This window comes from Aythya fuligula, chromosome 7 (genome assembly GCF_009819795.1).
Source record: "Aythya fuligula isolate bAytFul2 chromosome 7, bAytFul2.pri, whole genome shotgun sequence".
Lineage (NCBI taxonomy): Eukaryota > Metazoa > Chordata > Aves > Anseriformes > Anatidae > Aythya > Aythya fuligula.
Window position 1 is genome coordinate 5,824,239 of NC_045565.1, and position 22,185 is coordinate 5,846,423.

The following is a 22,185-nucleotide window of genomic DNA, read 5'->3' on the forward strand; positions in this document are numbered from 1 at the left end:
CGCAGATTTATTTCTGCTGGTGACTGACATTTCCATGATGAATGGGCATTTGATGGGCTGGGAGTTTCGTGGCTTTTCTAAATGGCTCCATGGCTGCTTTTCTGATTTGAGAATACGTGTGTGTGCACGTGTGGTAGAATAAATGAAAAATTTCCTATGAAAATAAGTAGGTATAAGCAGAAAGGCATTTTTCATGTGTTATCTAACCATATGTGAAAGAAAAAGAAATAAAAAAGGCCCTTCTCATGTTGCCATGCCCTCCTGGTTCTGCTGATTCGCTTCTACACTAGGACCACACGGGCAATTTCCTGCTGTCACTTCTTTGTTCAGACAGCCCCTGCTGAATGTACTTGTTTTGCTAAAACAAGAGCTGGGAAATGAAATCAATTAGCTGGTGCCTTCTGGAGAGGCAACTGGTGTTTTTTGTTAGTGTGAGAGGGACGTGGGGAGTGGAAGATTTGTTGCCTTGCTTGTTTTACTTATTGTGCACATTATCTGGCTCTTTCTGACAAATCCATACAAAACAACCTCGCTGCTCCACAGCTTTTTTTCTAAATCATGTGGAGGAGTAATGAGGAAGAAGCACTGGTCTGTGTGGCCGTGTGAAGAGTGGTCTGTGGGAAGGTGCTCAGTTTGTGCTGCGAGCGGGACAGTAGCTCTGCTCTCTGCCACTGCCCTGTGCCCATTTCTCTGACATGGAGGGGAAGGCTCCTGGACAGAGAAACCCATTTTTCAGTCTTTTCTCTCTCCCCAGTTTACCTTTTGTTTCCATCTGCCTTTGTCAGCTTTACAACCTGGACGTGAAATCAAAGGCCAAACTCATCCAAGAGCCAAGGGATTTGCTTTTCTCTTTAATTTTATCAGCCACGCCACGGAGTGGAAACAAAAGGCAGTGCACAAGCAGGCACTGAGTGTGTGAGATGCCCAGCAGCCGTGCTCCTGAGGGTCCGGCCAGCTGCCAGCCACGGTTCAAACCCGAGCCACATTGGTGCTGCCTGACGGGTATGGCTGGGATTCGGCTGGCACCACCCCGTCCTGTCATAGGATGCAAAGTGCAGGTCAAAAGGTGGGTGTCCAGGAGGAGACACCAGGTACCTGCCTTCCCAGTCCTGCCTTCGTGTCCTCAGTGGAAACGTAGAGTTCAAATTTGAGGCAGCACCACTGGGAGAGGGCACGCTGACCGAGCGGGCTGAACGTCAGCAAGAGTTGCAAATGATCCTGCCAAAACGCAGAGTCAACAGGAAGTCAGCGGGTGAGCACGGTGTCTTTGTTCCGTTCAGAGCAGGGTGGAGATGAAGATGACCCAAGCTGGACCTCAGCTGGACACCGCTGAGGAGCACGAGCAGCGTGCAGGGGAAGCAGTTACTAGCTCAGCCACAGCAGTTTTACCATAGTTTATGCGCCGTTTCTGTCCTATGCAGGATTATCTGGTGGGTTTCATGAGTCACCGCCATTACTTGAAGTTTTAAAAATCTCCTTGTAGAGCTGCTTGGGGGATTTTTCAGATCACCACAGCCTAACTTTGTTGTGAAACGTGCTGCTTGTAGCTGCCCCGCATGCAGCAGCCTGTAGCGTTTTGAATGAACGGCAGTCTGAAAGCACAAAGACGTTATGATTTATAGATTTATATCAGCTGTGGCTCCAAAGCGTCCGTGTGTGGACAGAGAGATTTCATTCAGAACCCTCCAGTTTCTCCAGTGTATGTCATTATCCATCACCAGTTGCTTGGCCTGGCTTTAATCTGGTAGCAGGCTATTGGGATTAGACAAGATAGGTTTTTAAAATTGTGTCATTTAATCACAGGTGTGTGTGCTCCCCTTTAGAACCAACAACAGGCACAATTTCACCAACGGAATGCAAAGTTTGGGAAGTGTCTGGAATCAGGAATGTTTCCTTCCTGTCCCTTGAAAAAAAAATGTATTTCTCAGACAGATAATCAGGGTTCAGTCCCATGCTCTGATAGCCACACACTGCGAGGAAGCTTGGCGGCACAGTCCTCACTCTCCAGTGGCACGAGCACAGCTAGGAAAGGAGCCCATTACACCTGGTGAGTGTAAATTCAGGCCCTCCGTAATGAAAACAGCCCCGTGCACCTCCTGCAGTCACTTGTGGTTCCCTATTTCCATACCGTTGTTGCAGTCCCTATTAGCAGTAAAGCAAAGATGACTGGCAAGAACAGGAATACAGGGCTGAAACAATTTATAGCGCCGTGCATCCATTTAAACACAAACTAGAAGAAAGGTAACTAAAACAGACTCTTTCCATCCTTGTTAAATTACCCTTCTGTAGCCTTAACTTTTCTGTGACAGATGGAAGAACAGAACCATAAATATGTTTGCAGAAGACACTGCAGTATTTATGTGGCACGGCACGCACACCCGATAGCGACTTCCTTTCAACAGGAAACACAGATGAAAGCTGTCTGCAAATGTTGCATGTAGATGAAATTCCATAGACCGCTTTAAATTCTAATTTTACACACAATAAAAGCTCCCGAGAGCAGATGGAAGTATTAACCACGTTTTAAGGAGGGTGCTGTCTGAAACTGCCGATCGCTCTTCAGCTGGCAGCGTCTCTGCCCCACCGAGGTAGCAATAAGCCCTGCCATCTGACAGATAAGCCTCCAGGATTTTGAAAAGCTCGTCCAAGACAACTGTGAGCCTCCTGTTGCCTTTGTGCAGAAGATGGAGGTGGATACCCAGCCATTTTGTGTGCAAAAGGGTTCTGAAGGGAATAGCTTTGTTAAATGATACAGGAAGAAAATAACTAAACAGCTGCAGTCTGGGTGACACAGACAAAGAAAAGCAGCTTCCTCTCTTGAGACGGGCAGAGTGCTGTAGGTGTGTAAGAGACACTGAGTATTACTGCAAACAAAACGTGTCACAAACACAGCGAGTCCTTCTCATTCTTACCAAGTCCCTGAATATTTTAAGTTGTTTTAGGATCCACCAAGTATTTAAATAAGCAGGGTTGTCAGGGCGTGTAACGATAGGATGGAGAAAGTCAGGGATGGATGTGAGCAACATACCGAGAGCAAATTACCCCCCTCCTTCAGTCACCAGAAGTGGGAAAATGTGAATAGTGTGGCCACGGACTGGGACTTTGGGGGGCTGCAGAAGCCTCATGCCTCGCACTGCGATTTAGAAAGGTAAGGGGCACAGGATGCTAATACAATGCTAAGGCAAACAAGTGATCCCCTCATTTACAACCATCACTGCATCCTGCTGGCCCGTCCTGATCAGTCTGTGGAGAAAATTGGCATCAGGCCGTTCAGGCTGATGGACTTGGAAAGGGACAGGGCTGTTGAGCTGTGGCTGCGCTGGGCAGCAGGCATCGCTGCCCCGTTTCCACAGGCTGCCTCCTCCCTGGCAGCCTCTGCCCAAAAGCTGTAGCCGACGCGTGTTGCTCAGCCCAGGTCCCCCCGGCCCGAGGGCTGATAGAAGGCGCTGTGCGGAGAGGGGACGCTTGGCAGCAGGCTGCTGGAGGCCAGGGGATCTGCTCTTCCTCACAGTTCATCTCGTTCTTCCTCACTGCAAATGCAGGCGCTCCTTTGGCTGTTCATGAAGGGCCGGCAGCCCAGGGTCCAGACGGCGTTGAACACCGTGTCTGCGACGGATTCACAAGCTGTGGAGAAAGAAAAGATCAGGCATGTGAGTAACAGGCACCCCGGGATGTCTGAGGGCTGGCTGGAGTACTTCCAGTTGGAAATGTGGGCATGTTCTCTCTGGGTAATGTGTTTTTATAAATCCAGGAGGTGCCTTCTGCTGACCTGGGGCTTCTCTACCTGGGGTGGCACTGACTTCCCTCCCTGCCAGGCTCCTTTCCTGCGTCTCTCAGCCTTTTCTGGTTGGCGGAGCATTTGGAGCCCTACAAACAGCACCGTGTACCAAGCAGATTTCCCAGAAGACCTCCACAGCACGGTCTTTCCAGCTCCCTCTCCTCACAGCTGTTCATAGCCACTACTGGCCAATCTGTTCTGCTTTTATTTCAGAGTTACAATGCCAGCATGAAGCACCCTGCTGTGGTTGCCCCAGCATGCCTGTCTGCCAGCCCCTTCCCTTCCCCCAGAGCAGCCCTGAAGCTGTGTATCGGTACTTCGGGAGACTGCTCGTTTGGCAGCTGCTACAAAGCTTGTGGTGAGTCAGCGGGGAAATCGAGTTTGGGGTTTACTGATGGCTGGAAGCGGGCTAGGGATGTCTGCATCCACACAGAGGGAAAGTGATCACTCTGCCCTTGCCTGCTTGCTTTGGCCTCTGGTGGAAAGGACCCCATAAGAGTGGGGTGGCAGTGGAGGAGACTCGCAGAAGGCAAGAGGAGGTAGAGCAATGGGAGAAGAGGACAGCTCAGAGGTTCTCACTAACAGCCCTTGTCCCTCCTCTGGCCACCAGGATGTGTGCTGGAGGCATCTGCTCCTGCTTGGCTGCCCGTAAAGGTGGCTTGGGTCAGCCAGGGCCTGAGCTCTGCTCCCCCTTAACTCCCCAGGGCCTGCCTGTTGGCTCCACCGCTGCAGGCTGAAAGGGAAGAGGGCTGACCTGAAAAACTGGCAGAGCAAAACAAAGAGATAGGAAGAGGTTGGCTGCAAGAGGACCCCTAGATAAGAGTGACCATGAAAATTTGGCAGTGCTTGGCCTGTGGCACTTGTCTGAGTCCACAACTCTTCCTCTTGCTGGCCTGCACGCTCTCTAAACATTTATCTGTGACCAGGTACAAAGCCACCCACACTAGTACCGGGGTCACGTAGACTTCAGTGGTTGTCCTAGTCAGGCTGCACCTCTGGAAAACAAATGCAGCTCAGCTGCACCTAACGACAGACCTTATGAGCCAAGAGGGGCTGTTCCCAAGGGCTGTGCCTGGTTTTAAGCCCAAATTTCCTCTCCCTGCCACCGCCTGGGGGAAGCCTACCTTCCACCTTGGAGACGAACCCCAGGCTGCGCTTGAGGTCGGAGCAGATGGAGTGGAGGCACCAGCGGAACTTGGCATCGCAGCGGTACTTGTTGGCCCCGCAGGTGTCGTAACAAACGTCCAGCTGGTTGCAGCACTTGGTCATGGCGGGGATGCCCAAATCTAGCTGGGGAAGGAAGGGAGATGAGCGTCCCTTGGACTCAAACAGCTGCAACTGGGAGAGATTTTACAGGGCCCCGCTGGCTCCTTTGCCCAAACCAGAGGTGTGGCAAAGCCCCCTTTCCTCCTTTTCCCACAACCTGCTCCTTGGCCTAATAAATCTGCTGTAAGTGTTATTAATGCCTCATTTCCTACAGATACACTCGTGAGACCAAGGATAAATACAGCATGGATTGGGGAGGTTCTGCTCCCTTGGAGGTAAGCCGCAAGCTTAGCTAATAACCATGGGGGTGATGGAGCAGGGCCTGACTCCTGGAGAGGCTGGACTCATTAGCTCGTTACGAATTCTTCCCCTCGTTGGCCTTCCTCATGCAATATTTAGGGGATGTGTTTTTTCTCCATTGCGCTCGGTGCTCACGACTGCCCGCAGAAGGAGGCGGTGCCACAGAAATGCCCACAAGGTTTGCACTGAAATGTGGTTTAGGGAACTAATCTAACAAGAAAAATGGGCTGTAAAGGGAGGTGTTTTCAGGGCAGGAATCGGCCTAATTGATGCAGGCTTCATGGGCAGCAGTAATGCAGCTGCTGAATAGTAATTTCTCCTCTTAGAGCCGTTTGGGAGAGCTTTTTCTGGTGATTCCAATATGATTTCATTAATTGCCTTTAAAGCAGCGAGAGGGTGCAGCATTGAAGCCCGCAGGTTTATTTCAGTACTCAGTAGAGGCAAAAAGCATGGGAGGGAGCGGTGTGGATAATGCATCCAGATATTGCTGTTTGTGCATTATGCTAATGCATAATTAGCATAATCACTGAGCTGCCCAGCATCAAATGTGTCTCACAAGGGCACAGGGTCAATAAAAACACATTTCCTCACACCGATGCTCTGCTTGGACATCCCTTTTCTTCTTCTAGCACTCTGCTCAGGAAACCTGTGGTGCCTACAGAGACAGCCAGAGCAACAGGCCAGTCCATCGTGGGCCGAGCCCCTGTCTGCGTGATCCTTGTTCTGCTGCCACCAGCCCCTGAGGTCTTGCTGCTTCCCTGAGTGACAGCGAGCTCGGCTGTCAGCAGCCAGCTGTGTCTTTTGGCAGTCCCAGGAAGGCAACGTGTCCCCTAGCACAGCACAAGCGACACTCCCTCCCTTGGGCAGAGCTCTGCCCTCAGCCGTGAGGAGAAGCCATCGCACAGCCAGCATCCAGCACAGCCGAGCATTTTTCCTCCCCCAAATTATCAGCTGCTTACTGTGATTAGAGAATTGCATTATTTCGGAGCGGTGGGTGTGGCAGTACATACACTTTGGGGTACCTTGAGCCCCAGAAAATAGGAGCTGCAGCCGTTGGGTTCCTGGGGCTTGTAGTGAGGTCGCGGCATTGGAGCCTTCCCTGAGGAAGAAAGGAAAAGCATTAGGAAAGCTGATCTTCCCAGGAGTTGTACCCAAAGGCAGCTCCCCTCTGCTCTGCATCCCCTGCTGTTTTGTTCTTCTCCAGGAGGTGCAAAGACTGAAGGATGAGTGCCACTGACACACTGCAGTTTCATCCCTTTATATCTGCCCTCCCTTAGCATGCTTCTTAATAGGCATAGAGAAGCAAGAAGTTCCTCCCTGAATAATTATTTACTCGATGCTGAAAGAGTGGAGAGAGGGAACGTGACGGGACTGCCCTGTTTCCAGTGCAGACCTGCCCTCGTGGGGCTGGGTTTCGCTCTGCTGTCCCTTGGTGCGTGTTCAGTGCTTGTTGTGTTTCTGCCCCAGCAAGGGAGATCTCAAATGCAGGATGCGGTGTTAGAACAAGACCTTTGAACCCTGCTTTGGGAAAACTTTGTAAGCTGTGTGAATGCTCCAACTAAAGCATGTTTAAGACTTCCGAAAGTCCATCACCTGAGTTGTGAAGTCCCAGCTTCCTTGATCCCTGTTAGAGAGTGTGTATAGATATATAGTAGATGTAATTTAGCCTTTCAGGATTGGATCCTTTTAAGCTCCGTTTTCTCTTTTTCTTCTTGTAAGCACCGATAGCCATGGAAGACACTTTTCCCCTTTTTTCTGACAAGGTACCTAAATTACCAGTGGTTAATAGAGCCATAAATCTACTAAATCTAGTGTGGTTTTGGGAAGACCTCACAGCAAAATGCCTCAAAAGGTCACATGCAGGAACATTCCCAGCACCTTCTAAATCACAAATCGGTAGAGCAGTTTTGTTTAAACAACAGGCTTGCAGCAAATAAGGGTGGGAAGGTATTTCTCAGGACGGCAGCTACTCTTGTTTCCACCCTTTTGTCCCTTCGAATAGGTTCCTGCTCCAGACGCCCTTTTCTAGTGCAGAAAGCATTGAGCAGTGGGGCCGAGTTAACAACAGACAGAGAGCACAGATCAGCTGGTTACAGCACACCCCCATTATAGGATTAGCTTTGCACCAAAACACAAGTCCATTGAGGTACACAGAGACAAGGTAACATCTGAGTTCAGGACACGTTGCATATTGGGCTATTTTGGTGGCTGTGCTACAGAGAGAAGGGATTGTGCCTATAGATGAGCTGACTCTCACAGCCCACGGCTCCCAAGCAGCACAGGGAGAGGAGGGCAGCAGCCAGGTCTGGCTACAGCCTGGTTCCTTTTCTGGAAAGAACCAAGAATTGGGACTCAGAGTCAACTGCTCTTGAGTTGAAGAAGGAAGCAGTGGCAGGTTCAAAATCTGAGGTAGATTTTGTAGGATGGGATCAAATTTTAATGACTTGCTTGTACTATGGGTGATAAGTTGTGCTCCTGCAGCCAGTTATGGGGTAAGGTGGCAATTCGGAGTAGGAGTGAGGCTGCTTTGGTATGTGGGGGTAACTGTTTCTAGAGAAAACCTTCAACAAGCTGAAGTTCCAGCTATTAAAATGTTCTACAAAGGTGACCAGAAAAAATAAATAAATCTTGTGAGAATTGTGAAATCAGCAGAACTGCCCTCAAGATGAGCCTTTGTAGGAAAGCCACCTCCTCCTCTGAAAAACAAAGTTTAATCATTTGCAAAGTGATCAGCTAGATCAAGCCCGAGACACCACAGTTAACTTCTCTCCCACATCTTCTTTGTAGCTGAGAGGAAAACAGAAACGAAGGCAAGGCACTGGCGATAGGGCTTCCCGTTCTACGTGAGCATTGACTCAGAGCCTGTTGTTATTTATTGCCTGCCCATCCCACAGGCAGGTCTGTGCCGGGGCAGGGGCTGGGTGGGTCACGCTGGCTGTTTTGCTGCCTGTGTTTCACCAGGCACCTCTCGTGGGCTGCCCGAGGGGTGATGCTGATGTATAGAAGCACGGCCCTGCTGAGAAAGCCTGTTCTCTGGGAGATGTATTTCAGGGCACTGCCTCATTGGCATTGCCTTAAAGGAGAACTGAAGTCGAGTTTCTAATGGGAAGCGAGTTTCCCTGATGCATTTTAATATCCCCAAGCCGTTGTGGCTGTGCCAAGAGGCTGGCAAACAGCCTGCTGGCTAGAGGAGATTTGTGGCGTATGCAGGAGGTCTGAGACTGCAGTACTGGGGTAAGGTGAAGGGAAGAGATCTCCAGGTGAACGGATGCTCCTGGGGTCCCTTGCTGTGGTGGGGGGACCAGGTTGTTTCTCTGCTCTGGGCAGACACTGTCCTTCCTCACCACGGCCTGAGTGCTGTGGCAGAGGGCCTTGGAAGGTGTGCCTCAGGCCCACACGCTGTGCAGAACATCAGCATCCTGCCTGGCCAGACAGCTGCAAGAAGCTGTCAAGGGATTTACTCCCACTTGAGGCTGTTGTTCCCCCTGAGATGCCCAGAGAGATTTTATTAAGAGGAGGAGGCATTTTCCTGCAAATGCTTGGGTAACCGTAACGTTCTGAGTTAAGGGAGCAATCCGTCACCTTGTTTGTTCTCAGACCTCACCAGGTGCTGATAAATCGGGAGGAGAGGCTGGCAGCCAGACCAGCCAAGTGTTCGTGCTGAGCTGAAGATGGATGTGGCAATTACAGGTGAGTCCTGACCTTTATCGTGGCAAAATAAGCTATTATCAGTATCTCTTGTCTGAAGTAGGAGAGTGGAATGCACCAGTTTTGTTTCTTGGCTGGGAAAAAAGCAATCAGGCCCTGCTTCAGCAGCAAGACAATAATGATGGTTGGCATTCGTTCTTCTGGGCACGGGCATCTGGTCTCCTTGGTTGGGAATTGTCCCTGCATCCCCTCTGCTTGCAGCTTGCAGTGTCTGTGCTAGCAACCAGCACAGACAAATGGTCCTGGGAGGGTGCAGCGAGGCCCTGGGAGGCACACAGGTAGCATTTTAAGTTTCCTCCTTCAGCCAGTGATTAATGAGCTGTTCAGCAGAGGATGAGAACAGGGCTAAAGAAGTGTGTGTTTGTTTTCCTTTCTAGGTGAAGATTTCTCTGATAAGAAGCAGGATGCTCCTGGGGAGCGGGCAGGTGTTTGCACTGCTCTGTGGAGGTGCACAGAGGGCACAGGACCAGGGCAGGGAGAGACCTGGCCTGAGAGCAGTAACTCCTCCAGGACTTGACAGTGGTGAGTCAAAATGAGCTTCCTTCCCAAAATGAGCTCTGAGTATCATCAGCCTTCCCTAATTTCGCCTCGGGCACTCTGTAGCATCTCTGTTTCTCCCGGTGCCCTCCCTGTGGGATGATCCAAACCTTTCCTTTTTGGTAAATCTCTCAAAGTCCAAGGTGAGCAGTGGCTGCCTCATTCCGCCTTGAGTACTAAAGGTTCCTCCGTGGTGACAGTGGGGCTCGTTTACCTTCCTGTTATCTCTCCTCCTCCAACCCCTGCGATTAGCCAACTCGCGGCTGCTGAATAACCACGCTCCGAAGGTTGCCGAGATTACGGCTGCTGCCAGCACCAACAGCCCCTTCGGAGCCAGGCTGAGGGCTGGGGTTCTGCTGCTGGCACCAGCAGAGCAGTCGTGGCCTCTGCAGTGGCCTTCCCCTGCCGCCCAGGGTTGGGTCATGGGTGGCCTCGGGAAGGAGAGCTGCGAGTTCCCACACAGGAGGGAAGGAGGGGAGGGAGGAGCCAGGAAGAGCTGGCTGGGGATGTGGGGGCCAGCAGCACCGCTCTGAGGGCCTCAGCACCAGGTTAGGAAAGTAACAGAGCACTGGGACAGTGCTAAATGCCTTGCCAGGCCACCTTACTGCCAGCCCTCCTACCATCCCCTAACGGGCAGTGCCTGTGGTAGCAAAGCAGTCAGCAGCCCCACGTCCCCAGCACGGACGCCCTTCACTTACCATACCGACATCTGTACTGACAAACGCCGTTTTTCCCCCCAAGCAGTTCCAAGAAGGAGTCAAAGTAGCTGTTAACTGTTTCGAAGCTGTCCCGGATGGCCCCGATGCCCCACTCTGGAAAGTACGACTCCGTGGAGGAGCTTTGGTGGGCGGCGTTCTCCTGTGTCGTGTCCTCGGTGCCGTGCCCCAAGCCCAGGGTCAGGCACAGAACCGCTGCCTCGAAAAGCAGCCGCATCCTGCAGCCGGATCCAGGCCCCGGAGCCTTCGTGCGGGCCAGGAGGAGCGGGGCGAGCTGTGCCGCGTCGGAGGCAGGCGAGCACCCCTCTGCCCTGGACTTTAACCACTGCGGGGGGAGCCGGGATGAGGTCACGGTGCAAATCAGGGTGCAAAGTGCACCGTGGAGATTTGGAGCGGGTCCGGCTCGCGGAGAAACGCCGGGGGTTGCGTTTGCACAATGCTGCTGGAACCGGCTCGGCCCCTGCAGCACCGGGGCTCGGGCTGCCGCCGGACGGTCCCGGAACGGAGCCGCCAGGTGCTGAACGACGGCCACTTGCCCAGGGGGTGCAGCACAAGCACCCTGCCCAGCGGGCTGCCCTGCTCCCCGCAGAGAGTTTCTCTTCCTCCACAATTCCCCCTGCCCGGGCAGCGGATCAGAGCACCGTATCCTGCTGCGATGGGCCTCCTGGGGGCTGGTGCAGCAGCTAGCAGTAAGTCGGGTTTAGAAACACTGGGTTGAGGGCAACCCCTTGGTGTTTCCCTCCCGTTATGGGATCAGTGATGCAGATACATGTTTGCCTTTTGCGGGACTCCCGAGGGCTGAGTGAGGCAGCTGGTTGTTGCAGCTGCTTTTGTGTAGTGCTGCTGCTGGGTTCAACTTGCAGCCCAGGTGGCTCACAGCACAAAGGGCTGGCACCAAAACCCAAGGCAGGTAACGGGTTCGGGGGGGGCAGCAGGCCCTGGCTCGTGGGGCCTGCATGGCCTGTGGGGGTTTCAAAAAGTTACTTATTAAAAGGAAACAGCCAAACAGACCAACAGCAAAAGACAACGCAAACCAGTGGTAAAGACGAGGGAAGAGAAACAGCACAGGAAGGTTCCAGCTTCACTCGGGAAGCTTTTCAGATGTGTCCCAGCACAGCGCTGCCCCCACAAACAGCCGCTCCACAGCTGCCCCTTCGCTGTGGCAGCCCCAGCGGTCATGTCTGCTGGAGCACGGGGTGCTGACCAGAGCAAGGGGAGCACGGCTGCGGGTCTCTCCAATACGTGGCAAGTTCTGACGTTCTGCTGTTTTGCAGGAGACTCGGCCCAGCAGCAGTGGCACTTCTGAAACGCCAGAGCCCCACATGCTGCCCCTGTCAGGTTCTCCAGGTGTGGGATAAGGAGCAGGGACTGCAGCCCAGCCTCAGCTTCTCAGAGAGGTGAGCGGAGCGGGCGGGCTGGGCAGGCCCCTTCCGTGAAATAGCGAGGGGCTGGAGCCAGCTGCTGCCTCCTTGGTCTGTTCTGGTGCCCCCCTCCCCTGCTCAGTGCCCCTCGGGGACCCTGAGGGCCCCGCATTGCTACCACGTGGTGTTCCCTGGGAGTGGTGCGGGCTGTTGGCTGCGCAGTGCCGCTGGAATTGCTGTCAGGAAGCCCCAGGAGAGGGAAGAGCAAGTTCCACAGCCCCATGCAGCGTCGTGCCCTGAGGGAAGCCAGTTGTGTCCCCGCTGGCTCCATCGCTGCCCTGTGTGACATGCTGGTTTGCAGCCTCAGTGCTCCCCGCCCCAGGAGCAGGCTGGCAGAAATGAACATTAAAAGAGCAAAATAGCTGTTCAGAAATAACTTGGAAACACTGAGCAGAGCCCCTGGTGCCATGCTTTTTAGCAGAGCCTTTCAGTTGCTCTGGTGGCAACTCCAGAACGTGACTTTCTTTGTCACCCCTTACTCCCTGGTGGCTGATCCTTGTGCCACCGAACATGGACAAGCAAGGGAAAAATGCTGGCAGGACTGCAGGGGGTGCAGAACACAGCACCTGGTGCGTGAGCCGTGCGTGCTGTGCCGCACAGGACGCAGCCTGCGCCTCTGGGCAGAGAGCACAGAGCCAGGGCCGTTTGCAAAATCAATCAGGATTTGTTAGGAAAGCTGCGCGGGGCAGGGGGAGCAGCTGGCAACGCACGGAGCCTGGGAAAAGAGGAGTCAGGAACTTTCCTGCTGGTTTGTCACTTGTCCCAAAGTAAGAGTTTGTGAACAAAAAAGCGGTCTTGAAACTGCTTTCCCAAAACGTGGCAGCTGCTTTGCCCTGCCCCAAGGACGAGCTGCCCTCTTTCCTCCTGCTTCTTTCAGCCCTCTTCCCACCAGTCTGCCCAGACATTTGCAACCCAGCTGCAAACAGCTCCTTGCACCCGGACTTCAGGATCTAAAGACCGGGAAAAAAATGTGGGATTGAGTAACACTGACAAACCCCACATAGCACCTCCCCCTGCCCTGAGCCACCGCAGGGAGTCACTGACCGGGCCCAGCAGCTGCAGCGGGGGGGGCTTATTCCAGCCACCAGCCTGTACCCGCAGGTCCTCTGACCCGGCTGTGGGCCTCTGCCAGCCGTTCTCCCTGAAGGTGGGAGAGGGGGAGCTTTGCACGATGGTGAACCCTGACAGCCAGGATCTGAACCTTGTCTTGACCTCAGGACAGCAGCTCCCAGCTCCACGCATTCATTCCTGGCTCTGTCATGCCTAAATATAGAGCAGCCCTCGGCCGTGGTGAGTCACTGCCTCCTAATGACACTCTCAGACTGTTGGCAGCCTGCTGCTGCCGAACCCAACAGAGCTGAGGAGGGACGTGCGGGGCAGACACCCGCCCTGCAGCAGCCCCCTGCTTGGGAGTTTGCCAGAGCCTTTGCCTTCGTGTTCTGCCGGGGGTGAGGGAGGACAGAGGGGCTGTACTGGTTCTGGATGAATTGCCGGTGTTTCAGGAGGGAATGGGCAGCTTGTGGTTGAATTTTATGCATAATCCATGGCTGGTTCAAAGCCTGATGTGGGAGCCAGCTGAGTCGCTGAATATTGGAAGAAGAAATGCAGCTCGGTGCTGAGTGCCCAGGTCCCGCCGAGAGGCAGCTCAGAGCCCAGGGGCTGGAGGAGGCTCTCACAGGTCGGTGGCCTGGTCCGGGCCTCGCCGCAGGCCCTGACAGCCACCCACCCTTTCCTTTCTCTTCGTCTTGTCCTGCCCTGCAGCTACTCGCAGGCCCTCTCCCCCCTTCCTGTCGCTCTCCGGCCTCGTGTGCTGTAGTTATCGCAGTTCTTACCTGGTGGGTAACACAGAGCACCAGCACTGGGCAGGGGTGCGGGGCTGACCCACAGCCCCCGCCTGGTTCCATGGGAGAGGAGGCAAAGGCGGCCCAGGGCCCCTGACCCCAGGCAGGTGCCTCAGGACGGGCAGCGCAGCCGTTCCACAGGCTTCTGAGCTTGCTGTGCTTTTTTGCAGGTTCCCGATGACCACAAATTGCGTAGGGGCTCCACTGTCTGGAAGGAGTGAGGCACAGGAGTGTGTGGACTGCTACAGAAGTCTTATTCATGGAAGAAGTCAGCCCGCACATCGCAGCCCACCGGTAAGCGCTCTGTCTCCTAGCACGCTGTGTCACGGGACAGCCTGAGCTGCCTTCCCCACAACTCTTGTTACCTGCCTGTTTGACCTCTGGGCTCAGGAAACACAAGCATTTATCCTCCCTGCAAAAAAGGTCTTCTAGCAGCCGACCTTTGCCCTGCTAGTTCTGAGCACAGAGCCAGGAGCGCGTGCCGCTCCATCCCCGTGACACCCCGCAGCAGCTACTGCCCGAAGTGGAGAGCACGGAGCAGGCCGGCGCCTTTCCTTCAGTTTCTGTGTTCAGCACGCCTCCAGCCCAGCCTACCTGCCGTCCTCTTGTGCAGTGCAGCAGCGCTGTGTGCTTCCAGCTGAGACACAAAGTTGGGCCCGACAATGCGTTTTACAGTAATCTGTGACGGGAGCATCTTCCGCACCTGCCCGCTTAATTATGAAGCGAAACAAGTGAGCTGTTTCCAGGACACAGGTATGGTGATTAACAGTCTGTGTGATCAGATTTACAACAGCCATATATGACGAGAGTGTCATGGGGAGGATTTTTCACTGCTAATGGCAGTGGCTTTTATTTCAAGCCCATTTTTTTACATTAAAATTTTTATTACAAAAACTGTAACAGTAAGGCAATTTGTCAATTGTCAGTCACTGTGAGCCAAACAGTTTTTGATCACCTTTAATACAAAACTAGATTCACACAGGAGCCACGCTCTTGATCCAAAAGCCCTTTGAGAAATGAGGGGATAAGGCAGAGAGGAACACCACCACCTGTGTCATCACCTACACGCTCGGTATGAGGTGTACGGACACTATTGCAGTGGAGGAAGATGACACATGGATTGTCTGCAGGTTAAAAAAATAAGCTTGTCCTTTCTCCTCTGATAATATGGAACATTTCAGTCTGATGTGTCTCAGCAGAACTGAAGTTGAGTTCTGGGGGATTTTCCTTTTAAACCAAGTGAAATTTTCCACTGCCAAAAGACAAACTGTTTTTCTTCCCTGAAGAACTGCAAGTCATCGAGTAGTTCACAGATTTAAGAAGTCATGCTCTAAAACTTTTTTACTCCCCAGGTGATGCCTCTTAGGAGACCATTCTTAAAACACACGTCAACGCTGGAGATACCTGATGGTAGGTGAGGGAGGGAACTGTTAGCAAACTGCCCTAGACATTCCACAAGTTCTTTCGGGCTTGTTGTTCATCTTTTGGTATTGCTTGAACAGAGAGGGGAAAAAAAAACTTTGCTTGCTATAATGAAATTAGGGTTCCTCATCACTTCAACCCTGCCTTCTTCCATCCAACATGTAAGAGCCCCACATTTTCTTCCGATATGGCAGTACCTGAAGTAGTCACTGGCAGCTTTTATTTGGTAATTCTCTTTTACCTCACATCAATTCTAGAATTGTTAGCCGTTAATTATCTTTGTGTGTCAAGCAATGTGGTTCACTTGAAAGAAAAGCATCTGTCTGTAATAGCAAAGCCAGATGCTGTTTTCCAAACATGCTTGCGGTGCTAATACCCATATTTCTTTTTGTGCTCGTTAGCTAGCCAGGGCTGGCTCATCCAGAAGCACTTATAGATGCCTCGGAGCCAGCGAGAGGAACTGAATGCCCCCAACTAAGGCTCCTGACTTCATGCTGTCTCTTTTACATGCAGGGAAGTGGCAGGACTCACTGCAGCCATGGCGATCGTTTTTGGAGCTTAAGAAAGCCAACAAGATGGGAAAGAGAAAACCATGGACAAGAACAGAGACGACTGTACTGACACCACGTAAAAAAGAGAACACTTGAGTAAGTATGTTCTGTGTTGGTTTTTTTTGTTTGTTTGTTTTTGTTTGTTTGAATTCTCACACCTTTGTGATCAAAATATGCTCTGATTTCTTTGAGTAATCTGTATCAGATACTGCTCTAATGGCACCAGCAATTCTGACTGCGTGAGCAGCACAAAGGGTGGTGGAACTGTTTCTAATGGGGCTTTTCAGTAACTGCTGGCTGGGCTTTGTTTCACATCTTTGACAAACACAAGCAAAAGGCAAGAAGGTGTAGGGCTAAGGATAAACAGTTATGTAGGTCCCATTGCTAACAGGCTCAGTAGCAATTTAACAACACATTTTCCAGCAAAGGTTTTAAAGTGTCTTCTGCCAGTATGCAGTTTCTCAAACTATCGTACCATAACTGCATTCTCACTACTCCAGAGGTATTTTCTAACATATTAGCAGTTGGTTTCTTCTACCTTTTGGCTCAATTTTCAGGATTTTATTGAGGCAGAAAACCCAATTAACTAAAATGGGAATTTTTTTCTTGGTAAAGACTTCAGGCTTGACCCCCTAAATCAGTAAAACCATCATCGTCCAGAAAATTAGACTGCTTAGGTAGCATCTGGTGCAGCTCACTTTGATTCTTGTCCTCATGCTAGTGGAATATTGAGACATTTTGCTAGAACTGCTGTTGAAGAGAAATGGCTTAGGGAAGCGAACCTCCTGCAGCCTCTCCCCACCCTGCTTAGGTGTGTCTGTGCTGGGGTCAGCAGGGCTGGCAGTTATTCCTCCTGCAGGAACAGAAGTTCAACAGCTACAGCAGCCACAGTCTCATCTCCCTCAGAGGTTTCAACGTCATCTCAGCGTAAGGAAGCCTCACTGCAAACTCAGGACCTGATGGCAAGTGAGCACCTCCAGCATGGGCGCTGCTGACCTGGGGACTGTGTGGGTGGTGTGTGTCACAGCAGCCCCAGCCTGGCTCAGGGAAGGGAAGCAGTGAAGCGAGCAGCACCAGGGCTTCTGCAGAGGCCCCTTCCCAGCCATAGCTGAGGAGGGGGAGGCAGCACCGGGGGCATCACTGCAGTGCAGGCAGCCCCTGCCAGCTGAGCAACACCAGCTATTGAGAGAGGGAACCTCCTCTGGCATCTAAAGGTAGGGCACTGCTGCCAGCTGTGCTCAGCATCCATGGCAGTGAAAATATTCAGAAAAAAAAAAAGCATCTAAAAAAGATTTAGGATTATAAATAGGCCAACTATTTCTCACAAAAACTCAAGAACTGGGAGGACAAGGGTGGAGAGTGTTCTGTGATAACTGCGTGTTACCTCATCACCTGAAGCCTCATAACCGATTTGAAATTCCAGTGTCCTAAGGCACAATTACTTTGATTGATTAATGAAGATGGAAACATTCCCATCCCCACTGCCCAAGGAACAGATGTAAGCGGTTACTACTAGGAATAAAAGCAGCATTTGTTTCTTTTTATGTGGACAAACAACAAAGGAAAGAAATAGAGAGGAGATGGGCCATAATCTCAGTTGTCAGGCTGTGCTGATGCAGGCATGTTTGACATTACACTGCTAAAGCATCTCATCTAAGCATACGCAACTGCTGGCTCACATTTTCAAGGTTAAGAGCCAAATTCACCATAGAGTCCAAGAAAGAAGACAGTTAAAAAATCTGGGCTTTTGTGGGAAGTGGAAAAACAGGCTAAAATAGACTATGAGACACCTGTTCCCCAGAGAAACACAAACCATGCCCACAGTTTTCAGCAGTAGTGGTCATGTACTCTAGAAAAGCAAGGAGTCAGATGTCTGGAAATTGAGGAATACGAACTGGTTTAATTCAGCCTTCCTTAGAAAGGAGCCCTCCCCTTGACTCTTCCAGGCGGCGTTCATCCTGCCATCAGCAGACTGACAGTTGCGAGGACTCTAAAGCAAATACCCACCGGCTTTCTGCGCTGATCCAGAGGGGTGCGGTGAAGGAACACCACACGTAACACACTGTCAGTTGTGGCCCTGATCTGTATTTTGTCCTTATTTTCCTTTCTGTAATACTCATGGGCCTTAAAAATCAACATAATCCGTTTGTAAAACTTTAAGGGGGTATTTTAGAAGGAACTAAAAGTATGTTTGTTTTGTCCACAGATGAAACACTGGTGTAGTTGGAGACTGAACCTGTAGTGGAGTGTTAGTCAATTGTAAACTGTAGGAGATGTGTGCATTTTACACAGACTGAATATAGAAGAGAAGAAAGATGAGTCTGCATCATTCCAACTCTGATAAAGTGCACGGCCTTCTGAATTCCTGTCCTCGCTCGTGGAGCCACTTATTGGATACTGCAAAGACATAAAGGTACGTGATCACTGTATCTGTTTGGCTCGTCCTTCTAGTTAAGCTACATTTGTGCTATTATTGGTAAATAACTGGATTTTCCTAATTTTCTTAAGTATTTTAACACACACAAATAATTAATATATTAATATTACATTAAATATTATAATATATAAATCCAAGATAAAAAACTTGCAGTAGATGTAAAACTATGAGAGATTACTCAAGTAGATACAGAAGTACATTGTATTTTTTACAGATGTATAAATATGAAGATGGAATGTATATATACTATTTTATGTGTGAATATATATATATATATAAAATAACAGTGTTGAGAGAGATAATGACATAGATATCAAGTAGATTTCCTTACAGGAGTCTAATGGCTCTCTCTGCTCTTCATTCTGTCACCAAGCCCAAAGGAAAAGCAAGCCAGAGCAACCCCCAACCAAGCCCCAGAGCTCCAGATTGCGAGAAGCAAGAACAACGTAAGGAACACTCACCCCATTTGTTTCCAACTAGTACTGGGCAGGCTGCATGCCGCGTGCTGTAATCTCCTTCTCCACTTGGAAAGAGATTGTACCAGAATACAGCTGTTCCCTGGAAATTGCAGTGGAAACCCTCAGCGTTTTGCTCTACTTGATACCAACTTAACACTAAAGTAAAGGTATGTTCAGATTTCAAATACTCCTTTTAAACTGAAGGTTGTTTTCCACATTCAAACACTTGCTTTCCTACTGATTGAGTCTCTGTTGACTCACTCTGTGTGTATGTCCTTGTCTGTTAATTATTTTTTTTAGACCCTAACCCGACTTCATTCAACTGCAAGCAGTTTTAGAAAAGCGAGGCAGTATATAACTATAAATGAGCAGCAGCCTTGTTAGCAAAGATCAACTTTATTTCTGAGCTTTCTGAAGGAAAAGCTATAGTGGGAACACAGCATTTCAGGGAGAATTCCCTGTGAATGCCCCAAGACCAATCTACTTACACACCAGCATATTTTTAAAAATTGTTTTGAAGTATTGTTTTCCTTAAGCACTTTTCAAAGTCTATGCATCAGCAGCAGTTAAGCCCAAAACATTAACTATGAGTTAGCACGCAATAGATCAGCGGGCCCTGGAATCACCAGTACTGCTCCAGTAGCTGCACTTGTAAGTACCCCATGACTAGTGCTCTAATCTTTTGTATAAAGTCAGTTTAAAGCTTCCTTTTAAACATTTGAGTTTACATCCACTGTATTATTGCACAGGTGAGAGAGGAATGGTTACACCGGATAATAATGGATAATGAACCCTTCTTACCTTTTTAGGCCAAACACTAGCTCCTACTTCAGGAAAGACAGTAGCTCCCCCTGCTGACACATCACTCATCTGGAAAGGTGGGAACAGGCACAGGTAAGCTGCAAGCCACTGCATTCCCCAGATGTCCCGTTTTAGTAAAATAAAATTAGATTATTGAACAACTTAATTTCTGCCTCCCACATAGTGATCAAAGGCTGCCTGATTAACAGCATTAAACAGGGTTACCCCCACACTTGGTTCAAGGTGCAATAACCACCAGCCTTACCCAAATGTTACATGCTCAAATGTTCTGACAAGGAGCACGCTATAAATACTGATGCAGATATGAAAATAAATAGCCCAATATTTTAAGCTGCTACTGCCCCTTTGAGTGAAAAACCCCTCCTTAAGCACACGTGTAAAAACCATTACTTATGGGTAAGAAGATACCCGTATGTGTTACCACTAAGGTACTGGCTGCCTTCATTTGCAAGTCACTTGAGTAAAAAAAAAAAAAAAAAAAAAAAGTAATGAAATCATTCCACTGTACAGAATACACCGCAATAGATATTTTTGGCAATAGCACATGACAGAAATATATCACTTACATAAAACAACCAAGTAGCAATTCTGTTGCCTGTTCCCAATTCCTTAAAAGCATCCGGCTCATCTTTCTGTGAATAAAAGCAAGCAGGTCTAATAAGCACTTCATTTTGATTATTGAGAGGAACCAATGACAGACAGCTGCAGAGCCAGCAGCAGACAAACTCATGCAGAAAAATTAATTAAATCCCTATATTTGCAGCAATGGGGGGGGGGGGGGGGGGGGGGGGAGGGGAAAAGAAGATGAGTGTACCTATTAATTTAGATAAACAAGGCGTTTTAAAATTCTACAGCACAGGGAAGTCAAGTCCTAAGCCAAAGTTGGTAATAGGTAAGAACTGTACTGCCGGAGTATATAAATCTTCTCAGCCACAAAGTTAATTTTTTAATTACAGCAACTGCTGCCTCTTGTCCTTGGCAGAGAGGAACAGCAGTGAGGGCAGCTCCTGGATCCCAGGTCCAGCAGCAGCAGCAGCTCCACGCACCCTCAGGGCGGCTGCCAGCCCTGGGGCTTGCTCTGCCTTTGCCCCGGCCCTTTCCCAGAAGCTGCCCCTGCTAGCAGCTGTGGCAAGCAGGCTGCTGCGCACACCCTGGCTCTCAGTTTTCAGAGTGCCCTTAAAAACCTAACGAGTGATTTGTTAAGCGGTGCGCTCGCCTAGCCACAGAGTGTCTGTGACAGCCATTCCTGCAGCTTTGCACAGGAGTAAGGTATGTGCGCACCTAAACGCACGGGAACGGGCACTGTGGCTGTGAGGCTGCCCGCCCAGTGCCGTGCTCAGGGGGCATCACTTGAATAAAACACCAGAACCCCCACAGGAGGGTTATGAGACCAGCTTTTGTCACACCTCTGTTTCTTACTTCCAGAGCCTGCCTCCTGTGACCACTACTTGCATGTGCTGACATTTCAGCAATGGGGCATTATTTCAGAAACTGACCCATGCACTGCCAAACAGCAACTGCTAATCACTCGCGGTGCCTTTGAGCATGTGCTTACAGAGCAGAGATTCTGATTAATAGTTGGTGGCTTGGATTCACAGCGCAAGGTTAATCTCAAAGTGTTAAATCACGAATAAGTATGCCCAATAAATAACCAACTGAATTCAGTGCCATTATTTCCAGCAGTTTGAAATTTAAGCTGGAAGAAAAATAGGTTGGGAATTTAATTCAAATAAAATAAGGATTGTACAATGAGAAGAACTGAGTAGAACCCTCCCTTGCAGGTCTGCATGGTAAGCTGCGATGCAAGTTTTTTTTTTTACCCTGCCTCCAAAACCTTCCTCATAGGAAGGGGCATCGAGCTCCTGCCCCTGCAGCCACGTTTGCCTTACTCAGCAATGCCAGCCCTGCAGCCACGGGCATGGCAGCTTCAGTGCATCGCTGTGTGTTAGCTGCAGGCACCATCTTGTGCGCGTCAGGAGCACGGGATATACACCACGCACTTACACAGTTTGACTGTATAGCCTGCAGTGGTTTGAAACAACAGGGCTTTCCACTGCCAGCTAACAGTTCTAAATGTTACTCCAGTTTTAGAATCCAACTAATGCCCTTTGCTCTGGTAAGAAGCATCAGTCATCTCCTTAAGAACAGCTCTTTTTAAATTTCATTCTGTAAAAAACCTTGTTGCTCCGTAACACCTGTAACGTTTCTCAGTTCAGCTGGTGGTTTAGAGGGCTTCTCCACTAACATGGATTAGAGAAGTTGAAGAGCTATAAAATTTAATATACGTTAAAGATTAAATATTGTGCCACAGCCAAGAGGCCCAGGCTTCGCCAGGTGACTATCTCTCCTCCATCTCTTTACTTGCCCGTGCAAAGTCAAAGTGGGGTTCATACTGTCCTCCCACTCCATAATTTGCCACCTGAAAAAGAGAAACACAGTGCTTGTGAAGAAGAAAGAGGCGGAGACTTTAAACAGGACTTACCCTTCCGAAATCAAAATGAGGCTCATACTGGCCTCCTACTCCGTAGTTGGCTACCTATAGTGAAAGGAAGCACAAAATCCGGTAAAGCTGCATTTTATCCAGAAGGGCAAGCCCTCAAGAAAGGGCTACAGCCTTTTGATGGATGAAGCTTCAAAGTCAAGCCATAGGAAAGCACAAGTTTCTGTCAGCAAAAATGCACCAGATGCAGCAATGTCCTCCTGTGTTTATTCAGAAATAAGCTCAGGTTCCTTGAGACGCTGCATCAGTGCAGAGCCAGGACATGACTGCACTTTGGGGTCTCTCCAGCCCCCAAAAGCTCCAGCTGCACCCTCCCTTCCCCAGGCCAGCCTTCCTGAACGCTCCCCTGACCATCCCAGTTGATGACTCACGACAGGCTCCTGTTTCTGGGTGCCTGCTCCTGTGACCTTCAGGTCACAGAACTTGCT

General features: G+C 50.1%; 2 protein-coding genes across 4 annotated transcripts in view; both read right to left on the reverse strand.

Annotated features, from left to right (window-relative positions):
• Window positions 1-3,505: 3,505 nt before the first annotated feature.
• Window positions 3,506-10,522, reverse strand: PLA2G12B (phospholipase A2 group XIIB). The gene is made up of 4 exons (XM_032191720.1): window positions 10,288-10,522; window positions 6,355-6,443; window positions 4,903-5,068; window positions 3,506-3,624 (listed from the first exon to the last, which is right to left on the reverse strand). Exons 1-4 carry the CDS (start codon window positions 10,520-10,522, stop codon window positions 3,506-3,508), a joined length of 609 nt encoding a protein of 202 aa, XP_032047611.1.
• A 3,856-nt stretch (window positions 10,523-14,378) lies between these two features.
• The window catches only part of P4HA1 (prolyl 4-hydroxylase subunit alpha 1), a 36,277-nt gene continuing 28,470 nt past the window's right edge, over window positions 14,379-22,185 (reverse strand). For 2 of the 3 annotated variants that reach the window (XM_032190772.1, XM_032190770.1), the window contains exons 11-15: window positions 21,740-21,793; window positions 19,824-19,889; window positions 19,237-19,305; window positions 18,439-18,535; window positions 14,379-17,937 (exon numbers count right to left, since the gene is read on the reverse strand). In XM_032190772.1, coding sequence (XP_032046663.1) covers window positions 17,867-17,937; window positions 18,439-18,535; window positions 19,237-19,305; window positions 19,824-19,889; window positions 21,740-21,793 — 357 coding nt within the window. In that variant the 3' untranslated portion in view covers window positions 14,379-17,866. Of the gene's footprint in view, window positions 17,938-18,438; window positions 18,536-19,236; window positions 19,306-19,823; window positions 19,890-21,622; window positions 21,677-21,739; window positions 21,794-22,185 lie in introns of all 3 variants that reach the window. The other variant, XM_032190773.1, reaches the window with a different exon arrangement.

Bases quoted from the DNA above. Each gene is read 5' to 3' on its own strand.
- PLA2G12B (XM_032191720.1), bottom strand. From the start codon at position 10,522: ATGCGGCTGCTTTTCGAGGCAGCGGTTCTGTGCCTGACCCTGGGCTTG. The intron at 6,444-10,287 runs GTAAGTGAAGGG...TTTCTTCCTCAG, and splicing joins TCAGTACAGATGTCGGTATG to GGAAGGCTCCAATGCCGCGA. The intron at 3,625-4,902 runs GTAGGCTTCCCC...CTTTCTCCACAG, and splicing joins GTTCGTCTCCAAGGTGGAAG to CTTGTGAATCCGTCGCAGAC.